This window comes from Montipora capricornis, chromosome 10, assembly GCF_036669925.1.
Source record: "Montipora capricornis isolate CH-2021 chromosome 10, ASM3666992v2, whole genome shotgun sequence".
NCBI classification, from domain to species: Eukaryota; Metazoa; Cnidaria; class Anthozoa; order Scleractinia; family Acroporidae; genus Montipora; species Montipora capricornis.
Genome location: NC_090892.1, coordinates 70,017,860 through 70,044,154, shown reverse-complemented (window position 1 = coordinate 70,044,154; position 26,295 = coordinate 70,017,860). Strand labels below are relative to the sequence as shown.

Genomic DNA, 26,295 nt, shown 5'->3' with positions numbered 1-26,295 from the left:
ACATCTCTCAAGGCACTGAATTTAGAAGTTGCTCAATTTAATTTATTAAAAAAACAGATTAGCTTTCGTCTTTTACCCCTAGAATTGAGAACTCAGTTTAATATTTCGGTAAAGCAAGCATGAATAACTGAAAAGAACACGTATTGTAAATGAAGTCGACTTACTTTTCAATCTCCGGGGCACAGTGTACAAATTCGTGCGTCCAAAACTTGTATTGATGGTTCTTGATGAGCTCAATGAATGTGATCAGGAGACCCCACGGATGAGGTCTATTAACGATCAATCGCTCTAGCAGTACCCTGTGGAAAACAATAGGGAAAGAAACCTTGTCAACACCATTAGATGAGAGAGGGTCCCATCGCAAGGGAAGTGCGTAATAGTGTTCACTGTGGGAATTTGCGTCCACGTGCGAAAGTTCTGAGGACCGTGTGAGCGGTTTAAAATGAAGGATGAGGATAAAAAATTACCCCCTTTTCCATGAACACAAAATAACCGAAATATCTCTTTCGAATAATGACCATCAATCAGCTGGTGATGAAGAAACATGCCATTTATTTCCCTGACAGTAATTTTAAAATTTGAATTGGTACCACCTACCTTGTGATCTGTTCTTGAATAGCCTCTGTGTTGGCTTCAGCAAATAAGTACAACAAAACACAACTGAAGTAGTGCGTATGGCTGTTAGGGTACCGCAACTGGTTTGCAATAGCGTTCAAGAAAAGATATCGGCCTGTAAAATTGGCAAAGATACTGATTAACTTTGATTCTGAGTGGACTGTTACATGTTTTGGAAAGTTCGTAATTCATGCAGCTCAGTAGGCAAAACACGAAAACACAGACGAAAATTCCCTTTCCATAAGATTCGGACGGTGGAGATATCTCCAGAAATGCAAGCTGTGGCAAAAATTGCAGATTTGGCGAAATTTAGCCCAAGGCGCCAATTTGACACCTCTTTTGACGAAATTTCGCGAAAGGGGCGACGACTCACCTGACATGTAAGATTTGGTGAAATCTCACCAAGAGTGCAACAATCGAATGCAATGAGCTGGCCTTAAGGGCCCAACGTGAAAGCGGTGGATTTGGCGAAAGTGGCAAACTGCGCGAAAATGGACATTTCGGCGAGATTTCGCCAAGAGGGCGACGACCCAACCAATGTGGCGGAATTGGCAGAATTTCACCAAATCCTCCATTTTCGTCATTCCCTGCATTTCTGGACATTTTTCACTTCTTAAAATACTTTTTCTTCGTAAAGTAAATCTTATTATTAGGGCTCCCCCTTCTTTTAAGTCGTTACTTGATATCTGTTACAGAGGACAACAGGCAAGAAATGAGCTTAAATTTTAGAACGTTTGACCTTTGGCAAAATGCAAATCTGTGTTGTCTGGGACGGGGAGAGGCTGCATTTATGCTCAAAAAGTTCCAGAACTGGGATAATTCAAAACTCTTTTTGTCCCTAAAAACGTCCATTTGATCTTCGGGGGAGTGCAGACGCCGGGGGATTGTGGCCGCGAGTATCACACTGCACCGGGAGCCCACGAGTAGGAGCTTTCCTCTCCCACACACAAGCCCTGAGTCAACCTTCTATTTTCAGAACGTCACGAGTTCTTCGGCCCTGCACGTACTGTTTAGAACGCCCAATCAGAATAACGTTATTGTCAAACGAAGATAACAAATAGCACAAACAATGTGTGCAAATTGATGTAAATGTAAGTCTCCTGCTGAAGGGTTAGTTCTAAAAATAGAAAGATGCGCACAAAAGTTAACTCAAGGATAAAGTGCAAAGGGAGGCTCCTTCTCATGGTCTCCTGACTGCACTTAAGCATCGATCCCATGTGTGGCGATTGCTAATGACACAATATTTAGGTTGTACGATCGTAAACTATCTCCAATGCCGTTACCTTCTGTATCCAGATCCACGGCTAAATTCTGGAAGATGTCCATGTGGGACGAATGAGTGATTGTTGACATGGAGGGTGTCCCACTCTTACTGTGTATGTAGGTGATGGCTTGGGTACCAACATAAAGGACCAGCGCATTCATTAGGGGTACGTTATACCGGGTGCCTGGTTCATTGGATACCTAGAAAAAACGCATGACAGCACGAATATAAACAAGACAACAAATCTGCCTGGAACTATCATTATTTGAGGGCTGGTGGTTGGTCAGAACATGTATATGGCTACGATTCTAACATCTTACTAACTGAGCGCGAGGCCGCACTGGGGAATATTGGTCCGAGGTGCGTACAAAAAAGACTGAGGGCCAATATCTCCAGCACGGTCCCGAGCAAGTGAGGTTACTAAGTTGTTTATTGTACGGCCTTGCCTCTTTGAGCGATCGGACACTTCTCCGCTTGGCGAATGTTGGTAATCTTCGTCTTCCATCAGCGAACTTCGAACGATAAAACTAAATTCCGCTTGCTACAATTGTACAGTTAAGATGAAAACACGAAATTCCGCTTTTTGAAAACTTTTTGTTTCGCTCAACTTGAATTTCCCGGGAGAGACAAAAAAGACGGAAACGGACCGTTTCCATTGCAATGGTCCGTACTGTAAAATCCCGAGCAAAAACCGACCAATCAGAGTGCTCCATTTAGCCTTTGAATTGCTTGCTATAGAATGAATAATTAATATTCGTTGATAATGATGATAGGGCGACTTTCCTATGATCTCGAAAAAGTGTTCGCAATTTGTTTCACGGACCAATGTTTGGCAAGATTAAAACAAAGCTTCTCCTTAATCCCGCCAAGGACCCTCCTAATATGGGTAGTAAACAGTTCGATTGCCCAACCACATTACTGCATTTCAAATGACGTCAAAGCGAAATGCCAATCGCTTTCCAGAAAGTTCCATGGAGAGATGAAGTCGTTTGCATCCGCGTCCACAAAGCCAATGAAAATTCGCAGTCTGTTTTTGTTCGATAAGTCAATTAAATGTTTTCCATTTTTGTTTACGTTCTTTTCACGTTTATTTTTCAAGGTCATAGGAAAGTCGCTCTATAAGATTTTCATATAGTTGAATTGCAGTTCTGTAGCTCTAGGTGAAAGTGATCAGTGCAGTTCATGAAGCAACTTAAGCGGTAGCAAAGAAGCTTGAAAAGGTCCAGGCTTGAACGGCACTCGTCCCCATGCCCACCGTGCGATTGCGCACCTGGGAGCTGGGGCGCGTTTCTCGAAAGTGCCGAAGACTTTTCGGGCCCGAAAAGCCATTTGTGAAACTGCCGACCGCTTGTTTTGGAAAGCCGATCTTTTAACACGTTTTTAGGGTAACAAAAAAAAAAAGGACTGTGAAGTTGGACGACTTAAATCCTCTCCGTTCTTGAGATACAAACGGAATTGAAACATCCGAAAATGGCCCGAAAAGTTTCGGGACTTTCGACGGAAACAGGCCCCTGGTCACTGATACGTTCGTATTGTGTCGCGTTATAACTGAATTTGTTATAGAGAAAATAAGAAATTTTGAAATGAAACAAATACTGAAATAAGTAAATAAACAATTTGTTATTTAACCGATAAAAGGAAAACGATTTCGTAAGAAGTGAGTTCAATTCCTGGCCTCGGTTGTCCAAAAGGTGGATAACACTATCAACTCGATAAATCACTATCCAGCGGGATAAAAACTAGCAAAACCAATTGAGTTATCCAGTGGATAGTGCTATCCACCCTTCGAACAACTGAAGCCTGGAGGATAACATTGGGAACCAACATGAAATAACGGCCATGACGTCACGGAAAAAGAAAAGATATTTTATTCTACACTGGGATGGTCGAGTGCACGAGGTCGCGGCTAAAATCCTCACGCATGCACCCACCTTATTACGATTTAACAGAGGAAAATTATCACCACAAGCTTTTTGGGGAGCCGGGATGTTCATTTTTATGGTAAATTTTAAGCTCGGTACGCACGAATAATATAACCAAAGCCGAGTTTAATGTGCCACGAATCTCATATAACCTCATTGATAAAGTTTGTAAAACTCCTACCAGGCGCGCTACGATTTTTTGACAAATGGATAACTTAAAGATTCAAAGCGTTCCCGGGGTGTGCTTCAATGCAAATCAACTGGTCAGCGTTTTCCCGAAATGAAACAGGCTCAAAAGGAAGACAATTCGATTGAGACGTGTTAACTCTAGAAATTTACCACAAATGTACGATAAAAAAGGAGGGAAGAATCGCTCAGTTTACCTGCAGGTGCGACCTGAGCTCTGTCAGAAATGTCACTGGAGCACGAGTCTTGAGATAAGAATCAAGATCCTGTGAAAAAGAGTGATGACGAGTAGATTTAACTGGTGCTCATATAAACACAAATGTGCCACGCGGGTTTTTATTAGATAAGTTTACCTTTTTAAAGCTGGCAGGCTGGATGGCAGAGGCGAAATTGGTCAAGATACGAGGAGAATGCGCGATGTCGGTTAACAGGTCAACCTGTCATATGAAAAAAAAAAAAGAAAAACAGCAAACGTTATCTGAACTAACTGCTGGTTAGCTTAATAGGTAGTTTAAAATGTACCCAACCATACCTTCAAATTCGGTGTAAAGGGATCTGGCAGCCTCATATTGCGTGGAAAGGCACTGAGAATCAAGTTTCTCATCTGGATGCAGTTAGGAGGGATGACGTCACAAAAACTGAAGTGATAATCACAAAGGAACTCTGGGAAGTCATGAAGAAGCACCAGCAAGACGCGCAATGTTCCCTGGAAGATGAACGATCAGTGATAAAAGGTTGAGCAAGCTCTCAGAAAAAAAGACCCTTTGAAGGATTTCCGAAATATCGGTTGAATATCTTTACGACGGCGCCTTACCTTGTAAAGCAAGTGTGTTTGCTTAGCCAGCTCAGCGTTACGCAAAAATGGCGCTAAAAACTTAAACAGGTCAATTAACAGCTGCTGAAATAGCACCCAACCCTGAAAAACAAAGGGAACAGTCATCTATTAGATACATTATCATACCTGGGTTTTTAATGACATTATCAAACGTGTCATTAGGCAGAGAGCGGTAAAATGTGCCCTTTCTCGTTTCCACTTTCGTTTTTCTCAATGAAAAGGAGAATACACCGTCTTATTATATGACTGACTTCGTGAGCGGGCAAAATGAACCAAGTCGCCCGCTGTGATTAGCTACGCGAGCGAGCAAGATGGAGTGCTACTGCCCGCTCAGGATTGCTCGCTTGGTCCCGCAAGATCAAAGATCATTTGTGGTGTTTTATCCCATATAATAAATCCTTTATTGACCAATCTTGTTCGGTCAAAATGGCTAGATATTGGCCTCGTTCTTTTTTTGCGTGTTTATGGACCCATAAACACGTAAAAAAACGAACTTGGCCAATATCCAGCCATTTTGACCGAACAAGATTGGTAAATAAAGGATTTCTTATAACCCACATATATTACAGATGTCGTCGTTAAGTTACCTTCTGTTGTGGTGTGTTAAGTAGAAGCTTGGACATGAGTAAGCGATGAGATATCAGCTCTAACCATGCGTACGCAAACCCCGGAGCCCGGGATGGACGAAGGGCATGAAACACAGTACTGCCAACCAATAAACACAAGTTGGATTAACATACATGTACAATCAAAGCCTGCATTACTGTTTGATATTTCTTTTGGAAAAACAACGACATTGGTTTACTTTTTAATTAGATCAGGCTGTTGCTCACTTTAACTTATTCAAAAAACGAAAATGCGAAAAGAGTGTGTTTATCCCCGACTGAGAGGGGAATTGGGAAATTTCAGGCAAAGAAGAATTACTGAGTCCACGAGGGAAAACAATTGAATAGCTTATCATTCCTAAGAGTATCCACAGACATACGATTAAAAACCTCTATTAATAAAACCGCCAACACGTTTTTTGTTTCCACGAGATTTGAACACGGTTTTTCAGCTTGCGGCGCGATGCGCAGTTTTCCTGCCACACCCTTGCAGCATCCAGCAATAGAAACCGCAGACCAATCGCAACGACATCACGCTAATTTATACATGCGAGTACCAGATGGTTAAGTTACAGTAAGAATTGATGCATGGTGTTTACACTTCCGATAAAGAACCTCACTGACCTGAATGTTTGCAACACCTGAAAATTAATTGCCTCAAGAATTGGTTCGGGTTGGTTGAGTTCCACTAGTAACATTATGAATGTACGATGATAAGGCAACTGTTGAAATTCCGTGTGACGGATTTCGTGATCCTGGAAGAGCACTGTAGCTACTGTTCCAAGAACCTGTCGTGTAAAACAAATAACAAAAGAAACTTTTACACACATTTCAAATACTTTCTTTAATTTTCCGCGTTATGTCCACAAAACAAAACTCGATGATCTAGCGTGATGATTTGGTGTGTTTTCATCGTCTCATGTCGAAGTTCGTTTTCACTAAGCATAAACTTGTTCTCGTGCTTGTGCTTGTGTCCCTAGTGAAACAAAATTGAGTACCCTTGGTTGCTTTTAATATTCATAACAACTTAACTTGGAAATGATGACATAAAGGAAAGAGATGTCAATCATCCTCCCCTTCATCACATCAAGCTAAGTTAAGAAAACATTTAAAACTATAACTAGAGGTGGAAGCTTTAACTGCAAGTATGTATAACTATTCATTCCAAATTCCCAAATCGGCCAACCACGACGCAGAATACGACATGTCAACTCGCTGTACTTCATTTTCGACCCCAGAGCTCTTCTCTTGACTGAGGGAGAGAAGAGCTCTGGGGAACCCTGAAACAAAGTGTCTTGTCATTGGTTTTCGTGAAGAACAATCAAAAGCGTCTCTAATTGGTGCATTCATGTTAGCACGAGGAGTGAGCAAACGCCGTAAGGTTCAAATAGCCACGTTTTGGCTATAAGAACCCTAAGGCGCATGTTCTCCGACATAGAGTTTCCCAGAGTCTTGGGTTGATCCGAGGCGCTGGTTACGAAAATGGTTGCACTGCAATGATTGATCAGTGGAGTGATGAACGAAATCCTTGACTGGAAGTTGACTCCGCAACCCCTTTTACAGACGCACAAAATTGGGACGGCACTCCAAAATAGCGGCACGGTATCAATATTCACACCTCCAGAGATGTGCTCGGCCCTCCTATAATTTCTGGCACTGGTGTCTAATATGCCTTCTGTTTGTTCTGTTTACACACGAAAATTTTACCGCGCCGTGTCCGAAAAACATATACGTAAGGTACCAACATTTCGAAGTGCCGTGCCAGACTTTTTTTCTAGTGTAAAGCGGGCTCGAGTCTGCGTGTTGATGAAAGGAATTCGTGTGCATAGTGCAGTATTCTCCCAAATTAAAACTTCCTAGATAGTCCTGGATAGGCTTCTTCGCACTGAACTGCTTAAGTTGTTCCATGCACTGTGATAATCCTTCGCTTAGAAAATCGTTCTTCCGTTCGGTATATAATAAAAGTGTTCATCAAAATTAACCATGGCCTCCGTCCAGGTGATCTGGTGACGTAATTCGGAGGACTAGGGAGAAAAATTTTAACGCCGTATCCCACAACCGCGCACGGCCTTATTTTCGAATTCAACATGGCAGAGACGAGATTAGATCTCTTCGGGTCTACTTGAATGTTCATTCAGTAACAGGAAATGTGGTAGACACGTAATGATCTGCTGAGTTTTGGCGATGGCAATACCGCAGGGAGATTGGAAACAAGACCTAAGGCCGCGTGCGGTTGTCGGATACGGCGTTAAAATTTTTCTCCCCAGTCCTCCGAATTACGTCACCAGATCACCTGGGTCATTTTGTTGAAATGCTCAGACGCGGGGAAGGTGGAACGTGTACTTAAATTGATAAGACACGGACAAACTCAGTAAATTTCCTTGCGCTTTTGCAGCGTTGCCTTTTCTTACAACACAAGCGAACGCAAGCATGAGCGAAAGCACAATGAAAAGAAAAAAAATTGATCCTTGCGCTTGTCATTATGCTTGCGTCAACTCCGTTTTCACGGTGAAATAAGCGCTCTTATGTTTGCGCTTGTGCTTTGTGTCGCTAGTGATAACCAGGCTTAAACGTCGACAATCGGCCGGCATCCTATTAATTGTAATCCGGACACCTGAGATAACGGACGAGTCTCGAACAAAAACTGAAGCGCTCATTCTTACCCTGCTTAGGAGATTGATTTTGGTGACATTATTGGAGGCATCGCCTGAGTGACGCACAAGCAGTGCTATCAACCGACAGTAGGCATCCAAGGTATTGTAACATTTGGCTCGTGCCGTTGTCGGGCTGTTGGGCTGAAAGCGACAAAACAAAAAGTCGGTTGTTAGAGTGCTTTCTTGATAAATACTGAAATAAGTAAACAAACACACTCACTTGAGAACTTTACAACCAAACACGGTTTACCGGGTACTTACATGGTCACCCAGAGCTCGGTAAGTCACTTCTACGCACAGTTCAGTACTTATGCGGAAGAATCTCGTGATCAAATCATCCGTTCGCAGAATGCCTTGCTGGTGTAACTGAAATTAAGAAAAAACCCAAACATTTGTTCACGTGTAAGTAGGCCATTTCCGAGTTCGTGTCTGCCTCATCTAAGGGCGAAGTTTTTGTGAAGGTAATAAGTTCTACTTTACATAGGAATGGCAACTAATATAAAGAAAGAAAAACATAAGAAAAACTTCGCACTTAGACTTGCTTTAAAGGGGAGACAGACATGAACCAGTCTAGTAACATGAAACCTGAGATGAACCAAACTCAAGTCATTTACCCTCCGGAAGGCCCCAAACCCAAGGTGTTTGTCACCACAACTAAGGGCAAAATTTCCTGCAAATAAAGATCTTTTTATTTGAACCTTTCCGGCGTGTAAAACGTCCTTCGTCCAGCTGAGTAAAAAGATATTCACTCGCACAAAAATTTCTTCACGTCAACCGAGATAGCCAACCGAGATAGCAAGCATATCATGCATTTACAATTCAGCCCAAGGACTTTATGATAAAAGTTGTTTTACTTTACCTTGTAATTTTAATCGCCTAAATTTTGGGAAGCTTGCTTGCGCGCGTAAATCAAGGAGGCACATTGATCAATCGGTGGAAGACAAAGTTCCAACTAATAGTGTTACTTCCACCACAGAAAAGCGACGTGAAGCAAAGATTGTGGAATTAAGCTTAACGTGATTGTGTTTGATCGAAAAATCCTCTTTCATTTCAACAAAATCAACGATTTTTTGTCTTCTTTCTCGCTATGAACCGATTTCCCTTCGTGTTTTTGATGAAATAACAGCATTTGGGTGAACTGCAGCGTTGCTTTTCTCACCGTCACCTTTTTTTCAGAAATCGTTTTAAGCGAGCGGAAAATCAATTAAGTTGCTGCCATAGTGCGTTCGCCCCATTAGGAGCGAAAAAGTAACCCGCCTTAAGGATGAGGAAATCGATCCCTCCTGATAACAAAAACAGCCATCGCGATGAAGGAAACCAATAAACGTTCCGTATTCTGGTTTTAGTGATGAAAACTCGGCTCGGTACCTGTGTGTTCCCAGGCATACCGGTTGGCGTTTTTTTAGGATTGATGGGGAGCAATAAATTTGACTTCTTCATTTTCCGTTTGTATTTTATTTTCTCATTCAGCGCGTGTTGTACGATTTTCTGTACATCTGTCGATTCTATTATTTATGTTTATGACCTTTGGATAAAAATATGGCTAGTCCCACGCGAAAAAAAAAACCAAGCATTATCTCAATAAGTACACACGTTCTACCAGCTAACACTGTGAAAGCGTCACTTACTAGGGCCACAAACGTGGAAAACGCCTTTTCGCTTTCCTTTCCTGCTCCGGGTTGGTGACATAGGCGAACCCATTCTCTTAATAAGTACTCGACCTAAAAAAAAAAAAAAAAACAGCCGCGCGATTAGCGACAAGTGGTCTCAATCAAGCTTCAAAGCATCTTCTTGAATTGTTCACTTTAATGCACGTCATGCGAGTAGTGTGTTTAATACGAGTCACGCCAGTCAACAGCGATGCACAACATTATGAGACCTTTCAGTTGAAAGTACTGACGGAGCTATTAAAATAGTTCACTGGGTAGAGAAGACTTGATAAGACCGTAACGGGATCAAGTCTCTTTCATGCCGAGACATTCTTTCTGTTTGTCATGATTTTCGATGCGTGACTGATAATATTGGTTAAATTGTCACTTATAAACTGAATATGGAGGGTAGGTATCCAACAGTAAATGAGAGGCAAGCAGGGCTGGCAAATCACAAGAGATAACCATGGAATTGCAAACTTGACCACAGGTCAACCACACCATCTGGCAGTTGTACTAGAGTAACCGGAGATCCGTTTTAAGTGATCAAATTCAAATTCAAATTCACATTCCCATAACGAACGCCCATGAGAAAAATCTTTAACCCAAAAACATGAAAAGCACCTTTTCGTGCAGCCCAGGAGGATCCTCATAGACATGAAATGAACCAGTGACACCTGAAGCGGACACGCCAGAGGTCAGAGATGTGGGGCCTCCAGGGGCCTTGTTATCACCAATCTCCTGATGAGTACCCACAGGCTGCGATGGCAGAGGACCATTGTGACTAGACTCCAGGAACGAGGACAACCTTGAAGAATTTAAAAAAAGGAGAATAGTTTTTACTTATAGAGCTTCCAAACCAATAAGAAAAAAAAAAGCCAAACAAAAGCTCCAATAATGTGCTTTAGGCTTTGGCCGATGAAGTTTTCTTCTCTTTTTTAGCACGACGGCAATAAAATTGGAAGTAAAAGTTGACTAACTTGGGAAAAACGAGATTAATAAGACGTTTGTAATATCTCTTCAAAATCGTATGGGGTGGAAAAAGTAAACCCTGAAGACAAGCTGCAGTGCTAAACCGGTTGATAATAACGCACGGGCTAAGATGTCTTTCCTGTGAATGGTTCCACTCTTTTGTTTGTTTTTCACAAACAAAAATAAATAAATAAATAATAAACAGATTGTTTGATTTGTGTCTACAATTTAAAGCACACATTTCGTCATTTGGAAGCAAAGCCTGGAAAGCTGTAATCGCACCGACCAGTATAAAACACGAGATTACAGTTCAGTGGACCACTGACTGCAAGGTTAGCTGAAAGACGTCGAACAAACTTGTCTCTTCAAAAACACTGCAAGAAAATAACGTAAAACTTGTCAAACTACCCATCAGAATTCTGCCGGCTGTGAGCTATTCTCGTCAACGCTTCAATGGTATGATATAGATCATTCTGTAAAGAGAAAAAAAAAAGGTACTTGTCAAATGAAGAGAAAAACGCAGTTGACAGTAATCCATTAGTTAGACAATGCGATCATACCTCAGTGACATGTGGACTCTGTTTGTCATCTGACACATACTTAGCAAGCTGAATAGCAAAATGCAACGCTTGAATGTTATGGCCGTTGTCGATACACTGAAACAAAACAAATAATATTTAAAATCTGATGATTAAAGAAGCATAAGGGATGTAAGGTAAGAGAAATAAAGGGGCTAAATAGGAGAAAAGGCTGTTCAGGTTTACGGAAGTTTCAGTTTGATAAAATACTTAATTACTCACGATAATTTTTGGAAGTAAAAAAGATGTTTTTCAGAGAGTCTGATCTGAATCTCATTAGATGACATTTCCACTTGCCTGACTATTTTCCCAATCCCATAATGCCATACGTTTCGGGGGTTCTTTACAAGTACAAGTTAATTACTCTTGGGACTGTATTATGCTTCAGTGAATTGGATATTTATTGTTTTAATACAAATCCCCCCTCCCCCACCCCCCCCCCCAATGAACTGTATTATGGGATTTACGAAAATAGTAAATTTGCATCAAGTTATTAAGACCATTCAATGTAAATACATCACGTATTCAGGATTCCTATTTACCACCACCAACTTCTATGACTTTTCAACGGAAGCAGCACGACTCACTGGCACCGGACTTCCATGTATATACTTGAAGGAGTTTAAATCCTATCAAGCAACTAATAAATGAAACTAGTGTTGTATTAATCAACGAGTGCCGGATGGGGATTCGTAGCAGACCTGCACAAGGTGAAGATCAAACTCCCTCATGTTCAACAGATGACTGCGAATCAGAATGTCAATAGCATCTACGTTAAACTTCAACTCGGGAGGGCACTCACACACAAACCTGCAAACGGAAAGAACAACAAAATAAAATAAAAAAATAAAAAAAATAAAAAATAAAATAAAAAAATAAAAAAACAAAAACAAAATGTTAACAACAACATCAGACATTTGCAGGCAGCACAACGGCGTGTTTCCGTGCAAAATGTTTTTCTAGCATTACCGTCTTGTATTAAGCGTCGTGAAACGCAAACCGAGGAGGGCAGATAACATGACCAAAAGGGTGGATATAAAACGAAAACCAGCTTCATTCCTCGCACCTGTCTCAGAAATCTCACATTTAAAGACAATGCACACTTGCCACAAAAAGCTTTTTCAGTGTTAACTTTTGTGTAAGCCTCCGCTGTCTTGTTACTTACTTTGTCACGTGTCTAGCTGTCCACATAAGCCCATATCCACGTGGATCCTGGAGTCCTCTTAGCACAATAAGATGACAGTCACGGTAGCGTAACGACAGTTCGGCATCATTTCCTAACGTGCCAACACCCTCCAGCAACCCTTCCACTGCCTGAGAGGGAAAATACCAATAAATGACAATTAACCATTACACGGTGGTTAAAAGACATTCTGGAACAAATGGGGTCTTCCCCGTGAACCGTCGATCTGTAATATTACACGATTTATTAATGTGGAGATTAACAAATCGAAAGTGGTTCAGCGTTGTCTTTACTCTTATCGACAACGATATTCGTCATCACAGTGGTCAAAATTTGTTGTGGACTCACTCGGCTGCTCCTCGCGAGTCCACAACATTTTGACCATTGTGATGGTTTAAAAGATGAAGTGAAAAAACAGGGAAAGGAATGAAAGCACCCACCTTGTGTAAAAGCCTCAGAGCGGCCATGTTGTCTCTTGATATGCGCGCCTGCACTACAGTTTCCAGTAGGCTGTGTATGGTAGCGACATGCTGATTGGTTGGTGGTGCTATGATGGCGTGAAGATGCTGTTCAATTTCCGCTGCACACTTACTCAGTATCTGGACGACTTCCTCTGGCATAAACGCCTTAATTCAAAAAACGACACGGAATTAGGAAAGTGATTGACAGAAATTTCCAAGCTTCTTCTTTGAGAGTGGGCTGGAACGAAGGAGACAGGAAAAACTGAGTAGCGTAAAAGCGAGAGCCTACAACAGGCAAGCTAAATGAAACGTTCAATGACACCAGTAACTTCGGACTCTTTGGAAAAGTAAACTTACAAGACATGCATGGTATGATTATCGAGTCTGCACAGAATTAACGATAAGCAATGGATGGAAAGCTAATACACTTTTGCGCTGTTCACTATGGTACAAATAAAATTCTCAATTCTGGAATGAATGATTGAGACATTTTCGACTTCCTAGTCCTCACCTAAGAAAAAATCTCAATCTTAGGTCCCCTCCTCCCAAAAAAAAAGTTGAGACAAGGGTGCATCTATCAACGGGAAATACTCTCAATTCCATTTCTACAGGAATGTAGAAGGAAACCGGAATAAAGCTTTCCTGAACTATGTTAAGCACGAATGCCACTTGCCGGTAAAATAAACTGAAATCGTTCGTGCAACATCATGTATAACAACAAGAATTTGGTTCACTCCCTAAATTCATAACAGCCAACCTCAGCATTGCCGAGAATTCCAATAGGTTTTGGTAGGGGTGGAGTAGTGATGGCCTCCCCGGATGAGGGGGGTTGGAATCCAGGTATGCTCCTCGCAAACTCCTCGTAGACCGCTGTCTGATTGGCATTTACTCCTCCAACCTTAAAAACAATGAGACGGTTACAAAGGAAGAACTGAAGAAGCGTTTCAATTTAACAGCTAATGAAAAATTTAATAGTATTCTGTTTGACACTCTCAACATCCTACCTTCAATCGAATCTGTTCAGGCATGCGCTCTGCTTGATAAGTCAACACCACGGGGTCACAGTACCGACGGCCCTCACTGCGAGCAATGCGACGAAGATCAAATTCCTGAAACACAATGTTAGCTTGCGTCATGAGGAATTTCATTTTATACCTGCCAAGTAGTTCAATTTAACACTGATCTGGGATGATAAGATCTCGTGCTCTAGCTCTACTTCGAAGCACAAATAGTGTGTTGCAATTATCCATTAAACATTACAAAAGAGAAAAGGCAGTGACATAAAGGTATATTAACTCCCTTGCAAAAGAACTAGTGATCTCCATCAAGTGAAGATTTCTGAACAATAAACAATAATTATGTACAAAACAGAACGTTCCTCAGTAAAATTAGCCTACCGTGGTTAATCGCTTGTCCATTTCGGGCAACGCCTTCTCCACAGCTGTTTTCTGGATGAATGCACAGGCCAGTTCTGTGTTATCCTCGCTTATAACTGACGCAGCTTGTTCAATCATGTCTTTCTGCTGCTGGTTTGCACCCTGTATCAATGACATCAACGACTGATTTCAAGGTAATATTAACAAAACGCTAAAACAAGAATCCTCAAAAGTGACTAGCTGAAAGTGGCTACAGTCTGACCAGCAACAGAATGTAGTGTACTCAGACAGACTACAATACCACCGCCAAGAGCATAGAAAGAGCAAAGCAAAAGCATACTTGCATCATTCTTAACCAATCGGTGGGCCAGAAGGCATTGCAAAAAAACAAGCGCGAGTGTAAGGTAAAACAAATTCCTTTGCCACCACACATGGTATGCTTCATTTCTACCCCCAATAAGCACTCGGTTAAAATTATACCTGTAATATCATGGGTGACAAATTACTCCTTAATTTAGGCGCGAAATTTCAGCGTTAATTTATTATTTCACGTGTGAAATTACAAAATTGCCATGGTAACATCTCTTGTATCTCGATCAGAGCCAAGATGGCGTCTAGATTTAAGACAGTGACCATTGAAGAAGTTACGAAATTAAAAGAAGCGGCAGAAAATTTAAATACGTGAAAGAGCACAATTAACTGGGTGAGAGTTTTTGAGAAGTGGTGTGACGAAAATAGCCTTGAGAAAAACCTGGAGATGATTCTTCCCGAGCAGTTGGATAAAGTACTCGAGCGATTTTACAGTTACGGTTGTGAGCGTAATTTGTCACCCACGACATTAAAAGGTAATCAAATGGCGACGAGTGAAATTAGTAAATAATTTCACTTGCGTTTTGTCAAAATTCTGATAATTTCCCGAGCCTTTAGCAACCCATGATGCGCTGCTGCTCTCATCCGGGACTCTGATAATTTCCCGAGCCTTTAGGTGAGGGAAATTATCAGAATTTTGACAAAACGCAAGTGAAATTATTTCCTAATTTCAATCGTCGCCATTTGATTACACATACATTATAGACCGTATTCATAAATGGCGGCTAAGTAATTATTCTTTTGTCATAATGCTAATCATCCTAACTAGCCTATCAAACGCGAACAAAATTCACAACAATTTTTGTTCCACATAGAGGCTAGTTAGGACGATTAGCACAAAGACAAAAGAATAATTTCTTGACCGCCAATTATGAATACGGTCTATACAGTTTTAAAAGTTACAGTACTCACCCTAAGAGCAGCGAGGAAGTTTGATCTCAGATTATTGTTAATGCTGATCAGTAGCGGCTCTCGACACGTGATCAATGCCATGCCCGCTGTCATGAAGCGTACCATGTGATGCGCTGCTGCTCTCATCCGGGACTCTTCAGGATCGAGAGCAAAATCCTATTTCGAGAAAAATAAGAACAAGACATAGAAGTGCTGAAAAGATGCAGCAACCTTGGAGCCTGGGTTTCTTTTCGACAGGTGAAAGAAAGGTCCTAGAAACACAGTAAATGGACGCAAATGAAGAGCTCAAAATAAGTGGGGCTAAAACCTGCATGTTTTTTTTCAGGATACAATCTGCAACATCTTTGCTTGCAACAGAAATCGCGAATTTATTTTACTATAACGTGAACAAAATCTTCCAGCATCTCTCCACTGCACTTAAGGGTTGGTGCAGTAGTGAGATTACATGTCCTTTGGCCAATGCGCCCTTGGTTTAATTTTCGAATTCTGTGGCATGTGTTGGTTAAGTTTGTAGGTTCTCTGCTCTTCTTCTCCGTTAGGTTTTCCTCGGCTTGGCTGTATTGTAATAATATAAACTAATTATAGTTGTTGTTATTAACCACTTTAATTCCTTGCCCCATTAATGGAATCACTTTACGCAAAACGCTTCATTCTAATGTTCCAAACAAACCAAGAAGACTTTAGATCTTGCCCACCAGTAACGATCTGGGGCCGGTTGCTCGAAGCCTGGTTAGCCAGAACGTATAGGTTTCCATGGCATTTAACGCCAGTTAGCGCTAACCATGCTTCGAGCAACCGGCCCCAGATCGACAGACAACAGTTTACCTTCTTCACAATCATCTCAGCAGTTGTAAGACAGATTTTGATTGATCTTTCCACCACTGGATGGACAAGTTCCTGCACGGCCCGTTCAATAGCCGGGCGCACAAACTGCCTCAGGTGTGGATGCTGCTGAAATATCGGGATCTACGAAGAACATCAAACAAAAAACCATTTTATAATTTGCTAGTCACTCTTTCTTTTGAATGACTGATACAAGATGATATACATAGTGAACACGTGGATAAGCTGCTGACTGACATTAGGTACATGTCACTCAATTCGCCCCGTACAATTAGATTCCCATTTCTAGAAGATCAGCTCCCAAGGGAGACAGTGTTCTCTCATAAGGAAGTTTCAGTCCCACATTTTCCCTGGCAGTAGAACGGTTCATGGGATAAAGGAACAACGTGAAAAATTATTCCATTATACATGAACAATTTTGCGGTTAAATTGTGGATTGCAGTGTATAATACGTTGCATGATGGATCCGGGCAGTCATTACGATCAATACGAACGATAACTCGTCAATTCAAATTCGTCTTAGCATCTGAAGATTACAGCAACATGTTCTTTTCGAAACTTGAAGTTGATTATAAGAGTACACAACCCTCATATTCATATTCATTGTCCATGGGGCAAATTGCCTGGATACAACTCAGACCCAAACCCAGGAATGACAACTAAGTGGACTGATTATCGGTAATTACGGATTCGGCTCCAACATACTCTGCAAACAGCCAGTTGGCTACCTCCTTCTTGTTTGTTTTTTTTTTCTTTTAACCATGATTGAACCGTTCCTCTGGTTACATGACACCACCAGCTTTAACCTTCTCAAAATTCTTAAGTGTAAACAAACAAGTTCTGTATTTTTACCGACATGAACTTCAAACATTTCTGGGGTAGCATGCCCCCAGGCGAATAGGGCCCTTGCAACTCCTACTAGGACCAATACAACTTCTACTGCACTTTTGAAAGTGTGTAGACCTTTTGTTTGACAATTTTCGAAAAAAAACGAACAAGTCATGACACCAACTGAAAGTTAACATTATCCAAAATCTGACAAAAACGGAAGAGACTCAGAGCTGGGATTAGGCTGGTGCAAGCCAAAGACCTTAAGCTAAACCACAATTGCTTCCTGTTGGACTGCATACTTCACCTGTGCATTGATCTGAATGTGAGGTGCCAAACCAGCCAGTGAGGCCACATTGATTTCTTGATATGAATACTGAGGGGGTGGGGGAGCCACTGGAGGTTGTCCTTGTTGTGCTGATCCTGTTGGGGTAGGGGTGGAGCTGTTGCTGACAACAGCTGCAGAAAACAAAAGAACAGGAACGTTTCATCATTGCAACCATAAAATTGGCTGAAAAAGGTAATGCTGTGTAGCTAGAAACATTGGTGGCAATTTTTATAGCCTTTGTGAAGCTGTGTTTCCACTGACAAAGGCCTGTGCCAACACATGTGATGGCAATGTATTTGGAACAGTAACAACAAAAGCACAATGAGCGGAAACCAGGGCCACACTTTGAAAAGACAAGAGCTTATATAGACAGCAAATGAAAGATGAAAGGTTGGTCACTCACATTGCTTTTCTTTCTCTGGGGATGACAATTGGTGAGGGATGTGTTTTAATTGCTCGGGATCCTTCAAAAGCTCTGATGCTTTCAGTTCCTTTTAACAAAAGAAGTAAAATTGAGATTTGTTTCATAACGAATACCACCATAATTATACAGTAATAATTACACAAAACATTGTTTGAAAAAGCTTACTTTAACATGCACAGTTCAGCACCATAACATGCAGGGCCCGGTTGTTCAAAAGCCGATTCACGTTAATTCCAGATTAAAAATTTACCAAGGAGTTTATTTCTCCACTCCCAAATGTTGTTCAACGCTGATATTTTGGCAAAACCTTACAACAGAAGTAGATCTTGAAAAACAAAAATAAGTGAAAGAAACTTGCACTAGTCCTGGATTAAGTTAATTGCCTTTCGAACAACTAGGCCCAGCACTTCAGTTTTATGTTACCTTCATCTCAAGAGAAAGTGTATTACAAAGCACTTCCACTTCAAACTTGAGATTCAGCTGCAATAAAAACAATTATGGCCCATCAGTTCAAAAATTAAAGGGAAAGTACGGCCTAGAAAAAGTCTCTGAATGGAAAGTTCTTTACCTGTTTTGCCATACTTGCCTACCCATTTGGGATTAACATGCCTTAAATGGCCAACAATAGCACTTCAAATTCAAAATAGACATTTTTTTTTTTACATTGAAAACTGCAATATTCATTTTTGTGTATGCAAACGAGGCTATGATCTATCAAAAGTCAAAGCATGAAAATGAATGTAAATAACAAAAACACAGGCTAGGAGAGCGATACTGACCCAATTATAAACTTGAATCTTAATCCAGAGGGTATAGTATTGATTTTGCCCCCCCCCCCCTACCAGAACAGATTTAACTCATTTGACTTGCTCTCAACAAATTTTCTTACTGCCTTAGTTTAACAAGACAGTGAAGGTCAGAGCCTGCAGACACAAAGGGGCAAGTTAAGGCTGAAGAAGCACTAATGCTTTTGTTTTATTGACCTTGTTAAGTCTCCTAACTACATGCAACCCAATCAAACTGGGTTTCAGAAGTAGGCAATGTGGCTGGACTAGTAGGTGACTGTAGCTTTATAGTACCTTTTAAAGTCAAAACCACAGGGGGGGGGGGGGACTGACTTCGGACTGATGCCGCTTTGGGGCTTTCCTTGATTGCCCCAGTAAAGAAATCTGTCAATCATTCAATAATGGTTCTGAGCATGCGTGACATGCAAGGATGTTTTTGATCGTGGTGATTTGCCTGTCAAATATGAACTCGCTTTTCGATGTTTAATTGCTGTTAGCTTTTCTTTGCAGCTGTACAGAGTTGAAACAATCCATTTCTGTACATTCTGAATCTGTGGTTACGCCTTCCTCGTCAAAAGATATCTGATACTTTACGAAAGGAATTTGGAACGTTTTAGGTAGTTGTGAAATTTTATTTATTATGAGACTGCCACAGCTGCTGACTTGTCATGCAGCATATTTCCAGTGTTGTGTTCAAAGTGTTCCCTGGCCCCCAACCTTGACACCCAGTGTGTAAGAGACAGTTTTTGCTTGAGTGTTTGTAGCTCAACTCAATTCCCATACTTTTGGATAAAATTTGAAATAAAGGTCATATAGTTCACAATTTTTTTGTCAATGAACTGCACAGGGAAGTAGACAGTAAATATTTCCTTGTAGGTGGCAACACCCCCTGGATATTGGCACACGTTGATTGGGATGGACATTGTATTGCAATGCATGATGAAAAAGTGGAATAAATAACAAATAATTATTTCAAGTTTACTTTGGCCAGATTTTTTCATCCCTCTCACTTGAAAAATTAATAATGGTGTGTCCAGTCCCTGCTTACAAAGTACTGTACATCGGTTGAAGGGCAGTGAGGTGAACAATGCAAACAAACATGGCAGCATTTATGAAGAAGCAGGCTACATTTTAATAAACTGACCTTTAAATCAGGCATCTGGTGCAATTCTACCAAAACAGACATGATGGCCATAACCCAAGGATTTGGTGGTTTATACACTATGCTTTTAGCAGATGATTCTATGACTTTAGCAACAAATGGAACCACATACAGCATTTCCTGCAATAGATTATCACCTTTTGATTAAAAACCACTGTCAAAAGGTTTTTTTTTAAAAAATTAACGTAAATGGCATCTCCAATTTTGCAAAAAAAAAAAAAATACAAAACAAAAAAAGACCAAGTCACAACAAGGCACAGATCCAGACTTAGTAACCCACACAGACTCTTCAAGAATCTACCACCATTAGAGGGTGCCAAGCCTCTACCCCTCATTTCCAACTAAAATGCCTTTCACCAGCAGCCACATTATCATTATCATTATCATTATCCTAATAATTGTTCTTCTTCAGGGACAATTTCCAGAATGACCCACCTGTTGCCCTTTGAAATAAGCTTCAATGATCAAAGACTTGAGATCAAGATCCTGCAAAGAAGCAAAAATATCTCAATTAAAGCCTTGGCATAACTGTCACAAATGGTGTAGGGCTCACGATTCCCCTGCCTTAACTGCAAGCCTAGATATTTTCCTGAAGATCCCCACACCTGCTTGCTTCTTCAGCATTGAGGGGCATCCCAAAACATTTCAGTCATATTTTGGGTGACAAACTGTTTTGTACTGACTGTAACTTCAAAAGGAAAATGTTCCAAGTCATGAAACATTGCAATATTGCTTTGTTTTCTACGGTCTTAACAGCATGTCAAAAGTTAATTTTTAGAATTATAAACAAATGATAAATTTAGGAATTGCTTTTCAGACATGGCCCCTGGTTGCAAAATTTAATTTGAATTGCCCTGGAAGTGAAACCTTAGTGAAAGCCCAGGCTGAATCTGTTTTAAGCACTTTAAATATCTTTTTTACCTTCATAAGGATTGGTTTGTTTCTTGCTAAGGTCTGCAATCCTAGCCAATGACCAAGATTCTTCAGTAGTGATCGATCAGAGAAATTTGCTGGAACCTTGTCAGATTGCAGGAGCACCTGCAAAAGAAACAGGAACCTGTTGACAATAAAGAAAGAAAGGAGAGGAGGGAAGAACACACTATTGAATAGGATTACATGTATATTGCACTGAATGTCTGAAATGAAGAGCTTCATTTGTCAATGATTACTCAAGTATCCCCACGTCACCAATGAAAGCCAATAATTAATTTAGGAATGAAGAGCCACAATGCTCACATAACTTAATAATCTAATTTTCTTTTAATTTTTTTTATAGAATATTTTAACAAATTTGACTAGTACATGTACCCTTTACAGACCCTTCCAGTCAAAACTCAAACTTGCCATAGGGAGGATCATCAATAATTCTTTTCAATGCTTGGAGACACTTCTGTGCCTTTTTCCTTCCACTGATTCAATAAGAATGAAATTAAGGCTTTGCAGACGGATTGCTGGCCTTATTCTGCCATGAAAGCGCTATCCTGCAGACACCAAGGATTTCCAAGGTACCCACCTTCCAATCAAGTGAGGCCACTGGTCAATCAAAAATATCAAACTGTATTCAAACCTTTATGTTTCTGTACGTTTCCTTGAGCACTTCCCTAGCAAGGTTTGTTAACTCTACTGATTCCATGAACTCCAAATACAGCTGATGATAGTTGGGTTCTATACTGGCTCTTTTCATGACCAGATACTGTGTCATCCACAATATGTATTCACTTTGGATCAGATTTCTGAGTTCTTCAGCCTTTGGAAAAAATTTGAACAATGCAAAACATAACATCAAACTTGTTTATTATTAATAATTATTTCAAAATTATTATTTACTTGACTTCAAAAATGTTGAAAATGCATGTTGTGGAAAACTTTCTATCACAATGGAAAAAAAAAAACTGCAATAAAGTAGCCAGATTCATTTTGTGATGCTGCAGGTAAGTGCTGAGAATATTCTGAGTCAACTACAGAGGGCCAAATTTTCAGCGGCAAGTCACATAAAAAAATCCCTGATTTTGCATTCTATTATGTTAATATCAAAATTTCTATTTCTCACAGACCTTAGAAAATAAAATAGTCAAAAACCCTTGCTTCAAATTTACTTAAAATATTGCATTTTTCACTTACATAATTACTGAAAAATGATAAAAATGACACTGACATTTACATAATATAAAAATGTTACTAAAGAAACACTGACTTACTTTTTGTTGTAAATTTGTTTGTGAAATATTGTTAAAGATAAAGTGCACTTTGTCTTGAACAGATTCTGGAGGTTGAACTATTTCACTTGTTTCAGTTGCACCCAAAAGTGTATCAATGTTATTTGCTGTTGCAATGGATGGTTCCTTGCTTCTAACAGGAGATGATGCAGAAGCATTTTCTGACAAGAAAATTAGTAATATCACACCATAGTGAGAGCGGCTCTTTTGATATTGCAACGTAAATGAATGTGATAGTTTCACTCAATTTGAACGCATGACATTACAAGCAAACTTATGGAAAGGAAACGTTCTAGTAATGAAACATACTTCCAATTTAATCATTTAACTAATTATGGCTAAAAGTTTTTCCAGCAAGCTCAAACTTGAGACCACTGATCAGCCTTAGGGTTAGAAATGCAACTGAGCACCAGCCCTGAGTTATTCACAGGACTCTTGTCGCAGATGCATTAACATTTTGTACTTCCATGCATTGAGTAACAAAGGTACAATCACACTGGACCAGTTAGTGCAAACCCATTTCTTACTGAAATGGGGGAAGCACAAGTTAGGTTTTCATTAAGCAGAATTAATTTACAAATCTTAACACCACAAGCATATAATGGACCACAGCAAGTCTTTTAATGAAGACAACTTGTAATATTGTGTTCCACGGTGTAGAGAGGCCAAACACAACTCCGATCGGTCAAGATAGGAAATTCAGAAAAGACCTCAGAGATTAGCTCTAACAAGTACATCTTTCAAAGACCTCCCTTTTCTATATGAAATCCAGGGAGATGCCATTTGTTCATTTGAATATGTTTGAGATTGGGTGATGAAGTTCCTGAAACGTGCATCTAACTCAGCAATGGTTCTTATTGTGGGAAAGCGCATAAAAAGAGGAGCAGGATATCATATGGAATTGACTTGCGAGTTTAAATTTCAAGGAGACAAATTTTCGTTAAAAAAGGAAAACTTTGATGTACTGTAATGAAAATAAAAAGCTAACTGCAATTGACATTACAATGTTTTGTCAATTCTTGGAGAGTGTGAGATTAAAGCCATGTTCACACTGAACGTTGATTGTGATCAACTGAAGTATAATTCAGGCTATTATACTCCACTTAATTTTATTCAATTATGGTTCTGTTCACATCTGCGAAAATTCAAATACAATAGGCAGGATAACCTCGCAGTGTGAGACAAAATGGCGCCGTAACGCGTGGCTGTCACGATTATCATCACCATCATGTGCTTGAGGCGAGAAGAGAACCAAGGATAGCTTCTGAGAATAGAAGAACACAAATCCAAACCTTCGCTCCATAAAGCGATTAGAAGTTTTGTCTGTTCATGCCACCACGTGCTCGCCAATCAGTTCAATTACGCACTGTAATTACTTCAAACAACCCCCTTTGAGGATGTTTGAAAAAATTATAATCCAATTATAATCAGGGACTAATTAGTTGATGTGAACTCATTTCATACTTAATTCGATTATAATTCGATCATAATCAAGGCCTAATGTGAACAAACCCATATTTAAAATCAAACCCATTAACTTTGTCATAAATTTTCTTGATATCGTTTACTGTCCACTTACGGGAGGATATCTTAGACACTGTGGACCCCGAATAGGTGTCTGTGTTTGCTTACGAGAGATGTCCGCTTACAGGAGGTTAAATATGTAGTGTTTTTGAGGAGAAATCGCTAGGACCAGGGTTTGGTGTTTGCATTTGGGAGGTGTCTGCTTGCAGGAGGTGTCCGTTAATGGAGGTTTGACTGTACAGATGTGTGACAAAACTCAGGAGACTTCATTCTTTGTCTCCTTCATTAAAAATAGTGTGTGAAAACATTTACTTTCAAACAAAATACTCAAGAGTGTTGAACACAAGACCTACAATTATTGGGATGACAAAGTGTCTAATCAAGTGAGGTCTATACCAAGTACATGTACATGACAAACTCCTGATGAAGAGACAACCAGAGTTATTGTAATAATTATTATCATTTATACAGTGTAAACATAAGAGTTGCATTTGTATCAAGACCTACCTGAAACAGATGAAGACTTTGTGGAAGAGAGAGATGTGGCAGTTGAGGTGGAAACCAAAGGAATTGATGGAGGTAGAGGAACAGATGGCCCTGGAGGAATACTAGGACCAAGAGGTAAAGATCTGCTTACTGCAGTGCTAGTAAAAGTTGAGCTGCCTGGTGCGCTTGTTAGTGTTGGCGTTGTTCGGTTCAGTAGTCTTGATGTTAGTGGCTCCTGCATATGGATAGAGTGAGAATAAAGTAATAATTATAATGTTGATGAAGGGAGAAATGCTAAATAGTAAATAGAGTGTGGGCACAACAATTTTATGGGCAGAATAGTGAGACATGGCAGAGCCACTGAAAATTCCCTGAAGCTCTCCTGCAGAACATTAATAAACATTCACTTTCTAAATTATACATTTCCCATTCTGTAATTGAGATACAAAGTACAATGATTAAATGTACAGGTACTAGGATTTACATACATTTAAATGAATACTGCATTTCTCTTGGGTGTGACCCTCATGAATTCTTAAGTATCTACAAGTATGTGGGTGTATTGCCCCAACGTACATGCAACAACCTCAACTTTCAACTTTTATAGTGATGATGCACTCATTACAGTAGTTACCAAATTAACTTTAAAATTGTAAAAAGGTAAACTACTGCAGCCAAATAACAACTTAAGGAGTGTACAGTGACCGGAGTAGTCCTCTAATAGTTTTCAAGCTGGTAACTGGTAACAAACATCTTTTCTGAAGAATATTCACCAAAATTCAACTTGAAACCACAAAGCTCCTGCCTAGAAATGAGGTTGGATTCAAGAGCTGTTTGCACACTACATGTATGTTGAAATAGGTTTGCACAGAAATCTCTTATGTAGGAATAGACTTAACACCTGAATGTTCCTTCCTCCTAACAATGGTTCCCTTGACTGTTGTCCATACTCAATGTATTCTATCAAGGAGTGAGGAAATTCCATAAAGTGCGGAATTGACGCAAGATGCTGGCAATAGTGAGGATAATCTTTGAGCCTACAGAGGTAAAAAACAAATAATTTTTTACTGTATCTTGAAATTTCTTTGGTTTTACGGGCTTTCATCAAGACATTATGTCTCAATTTTTTTCTCAGAACAATCATATTTTAATATTATTGCACCAGCCAGAGCTACTGGTTCTATGGTAAGGCAAATTCAGGAGATTTACAGCAGTAAAATATGTCACCTTGTCTTGAATCGATCCAAAGCAGCAATTCCAAACATGTACATCTTGGAACCAAATGGTTTCCTCAATGCTTCTAAAACATAGCGAAGTGCAATTCCCAGAGCCATGTATCTAAAAATTAACATCACACATATTTGAACTTTATGACAACAAAAGAAATAAACCTGTTGTTTCTATTCATTAGGACAAAGTATTGCCCAAGTAAACAAATGAAAGCAAGGCCATCCCCAGCATGGTTGTTTATGCCCATAATTTTTGTGCATAAAGGAAACTTCACTGCAATACCTTGGGAGTAAATAATATTGCTGAAGGAGAACACAACAATGTCTAACCAAGACAATCAGCCTAATTCACATTCATCCCCTTTTTCATAAATTTAATAATGTATTGCTAATTATAATCCATCAAATATTTTTGCTCGCACGCGATTGGTCTAAACGCGTCACGTGGGCGAATATTCCACAGCTAAAACTGGGGAATATCCGAGGATATTCCCCAATGATATTCCCAAATTTTTAAAACCGACTTCAAGGATTCAAGTCTCACATTAAAATTCATGTTAGGATGGCAGAACGGTTTGCTTTCGTAACAGAAGAAGAGATAAACCTGCTGGTCGATAGAGCGGTACCAGAAAACACCAAAAAATCCACTTCATACACTGTTAGTGTTTTTGACGGTAAGCTGTTTGTAAATCGTATCCACCACTTGTATCCACACAATTGAAAAAGTATGTTTTCCTTTCACTGAAATGTTGTACTTTTTCCCCAAGCATAATCTTTTAACTGAAGCCAAGTCTGTTCGAAATTCTGGAAATGAACATTGAATGAAGCCAATTGACAAACTTTGACGTGTTGACATATGATGGACTGGCAGATCCCACTTGTTGCAAAA

The 26,295-nt window shown here is 40.0% G+C and overlaps 1 protein-coding gene across 1 annotated transcript in view; it reads right to left on the bottom strand.

Annotated features, from left to right (window-relative positions):
- The window catches only part of LOC138022249 (CCR4-NOT transcription complex subunit 1-like), a 52,954-nt gene that overhangs the window by 2,737 nt on the left and 23,922 nt on the right, over window positions 1-26,295 (bottom strand). The window contains exons 24-57 of the mRNA XM_068869330.1: window positions 25,405-25,515; window positions 25,079-25,214; window positions 24,199-24,412; window positions 22,150-22,328; window positions 21,519-21,698; window positions 20,873-20,989; window positions 20,387-20,437; window positions 19,934-20,071; window positions 18,428-18,484; window positions 17,984-18,071; window positions 17,560-17,711; window positions 16,407-16,547; window positions 15,582-15,737; window positions 14,322-14,462; window positions 13,929-14,033; window positions 13,682-13,822; window positions 12,904-13,089; window positions 12,446-12,594; window positions 11,982-12,090; window positions 11,263-11,358; window positions 11,111-11,175; window positions 10,355-10,538; window positions 9,710-9,802; window positions 8,343-8,447; window positions 8,091-8,222; window positions 6,052-6,215; window positions 5,410-5,527; window positions 4,802-4,903; window positions 4,520-4,693; window positions 4,341-4,424; window positions 4,185-4,253; window positions 1,899-2,079; window positions 598-730; window positions 165-299 (exon numbers count right to left, since the gene is read on the bottom strand). Of these exons, the coding sequence (XP_068725431.1) occupies window positions 165-299; window positions 598-730; window positions 1,899-2,079; window positions 4,185-4,253; window positions 4,341-4,424; window positions 4,520-4,693; window positions 4,802-4,903; window positions 5,410-5,527; window positions 6,052-6,215; window positions 8,091-8,222; window positions 8,343-8,447; window positions 9,710-9,802; window positions 10,355-10,538; window positions 11,111-11,175; window positions 11,263-11,358; window positions 11,982-12,090; window positions 12,446-12,594; window positions 12,904-13,089; window positions 13,682-13,822; window positions 13,929-14,033; window positions 14,322-14,462; window positions 15,582-15,737; window positions 16,407-16,547; window positions 17,560-17,711; window positions 17,984-18,071; window positions 18,428-18,484; window positions 19,934-20,071; window positions 20,387-20,437; window positions 20,873-20,989; window positions 21,519-21,698; window positions 22,150-22,328; window positions 24,199-24,412; window positions 25,079-25,214; window positions 25,405-25,515 (4,386 nt within the window). The remainder of the gene's footprint in view (window positions 1-164; window positions 300-597; window positions 731-1,898; window positions 2,080-4,184; window positions 4,254-4,340; window positions 4,425-4,519; window positions 4,694-4,801; window positions 4,904-5,409; window positions 5,528-6,051; window positions 6,216-8,090; window positions 8,223-8,342; window positions 8,448-9,709; window positions 9,803-10,354; window positions 10,539-11,110; window positions 11,176-11,262; window positions 11,359-11,981; window positions 12,091-12,445; window positions 12,595-12,903; window positions 13,090-13,681; window positions 13,823-13,928; window positions 14,034-14,321; window positions 14,463-15,581; window positions 15,738-16,406; window positions 16,548-17,559; window positions 17,712-17,983; window positions 18,072-18,427; window positions 18,485-19,933; window positions 20,072-20,386; window positions 20,438-20,872; window positions 20,990-21,518; window positions 21,699-22,149; window positions 22,329-24,198; window positions 24,413-25,078; window positions 25,215-25,404; window positions 25,516-26,295) is intronic.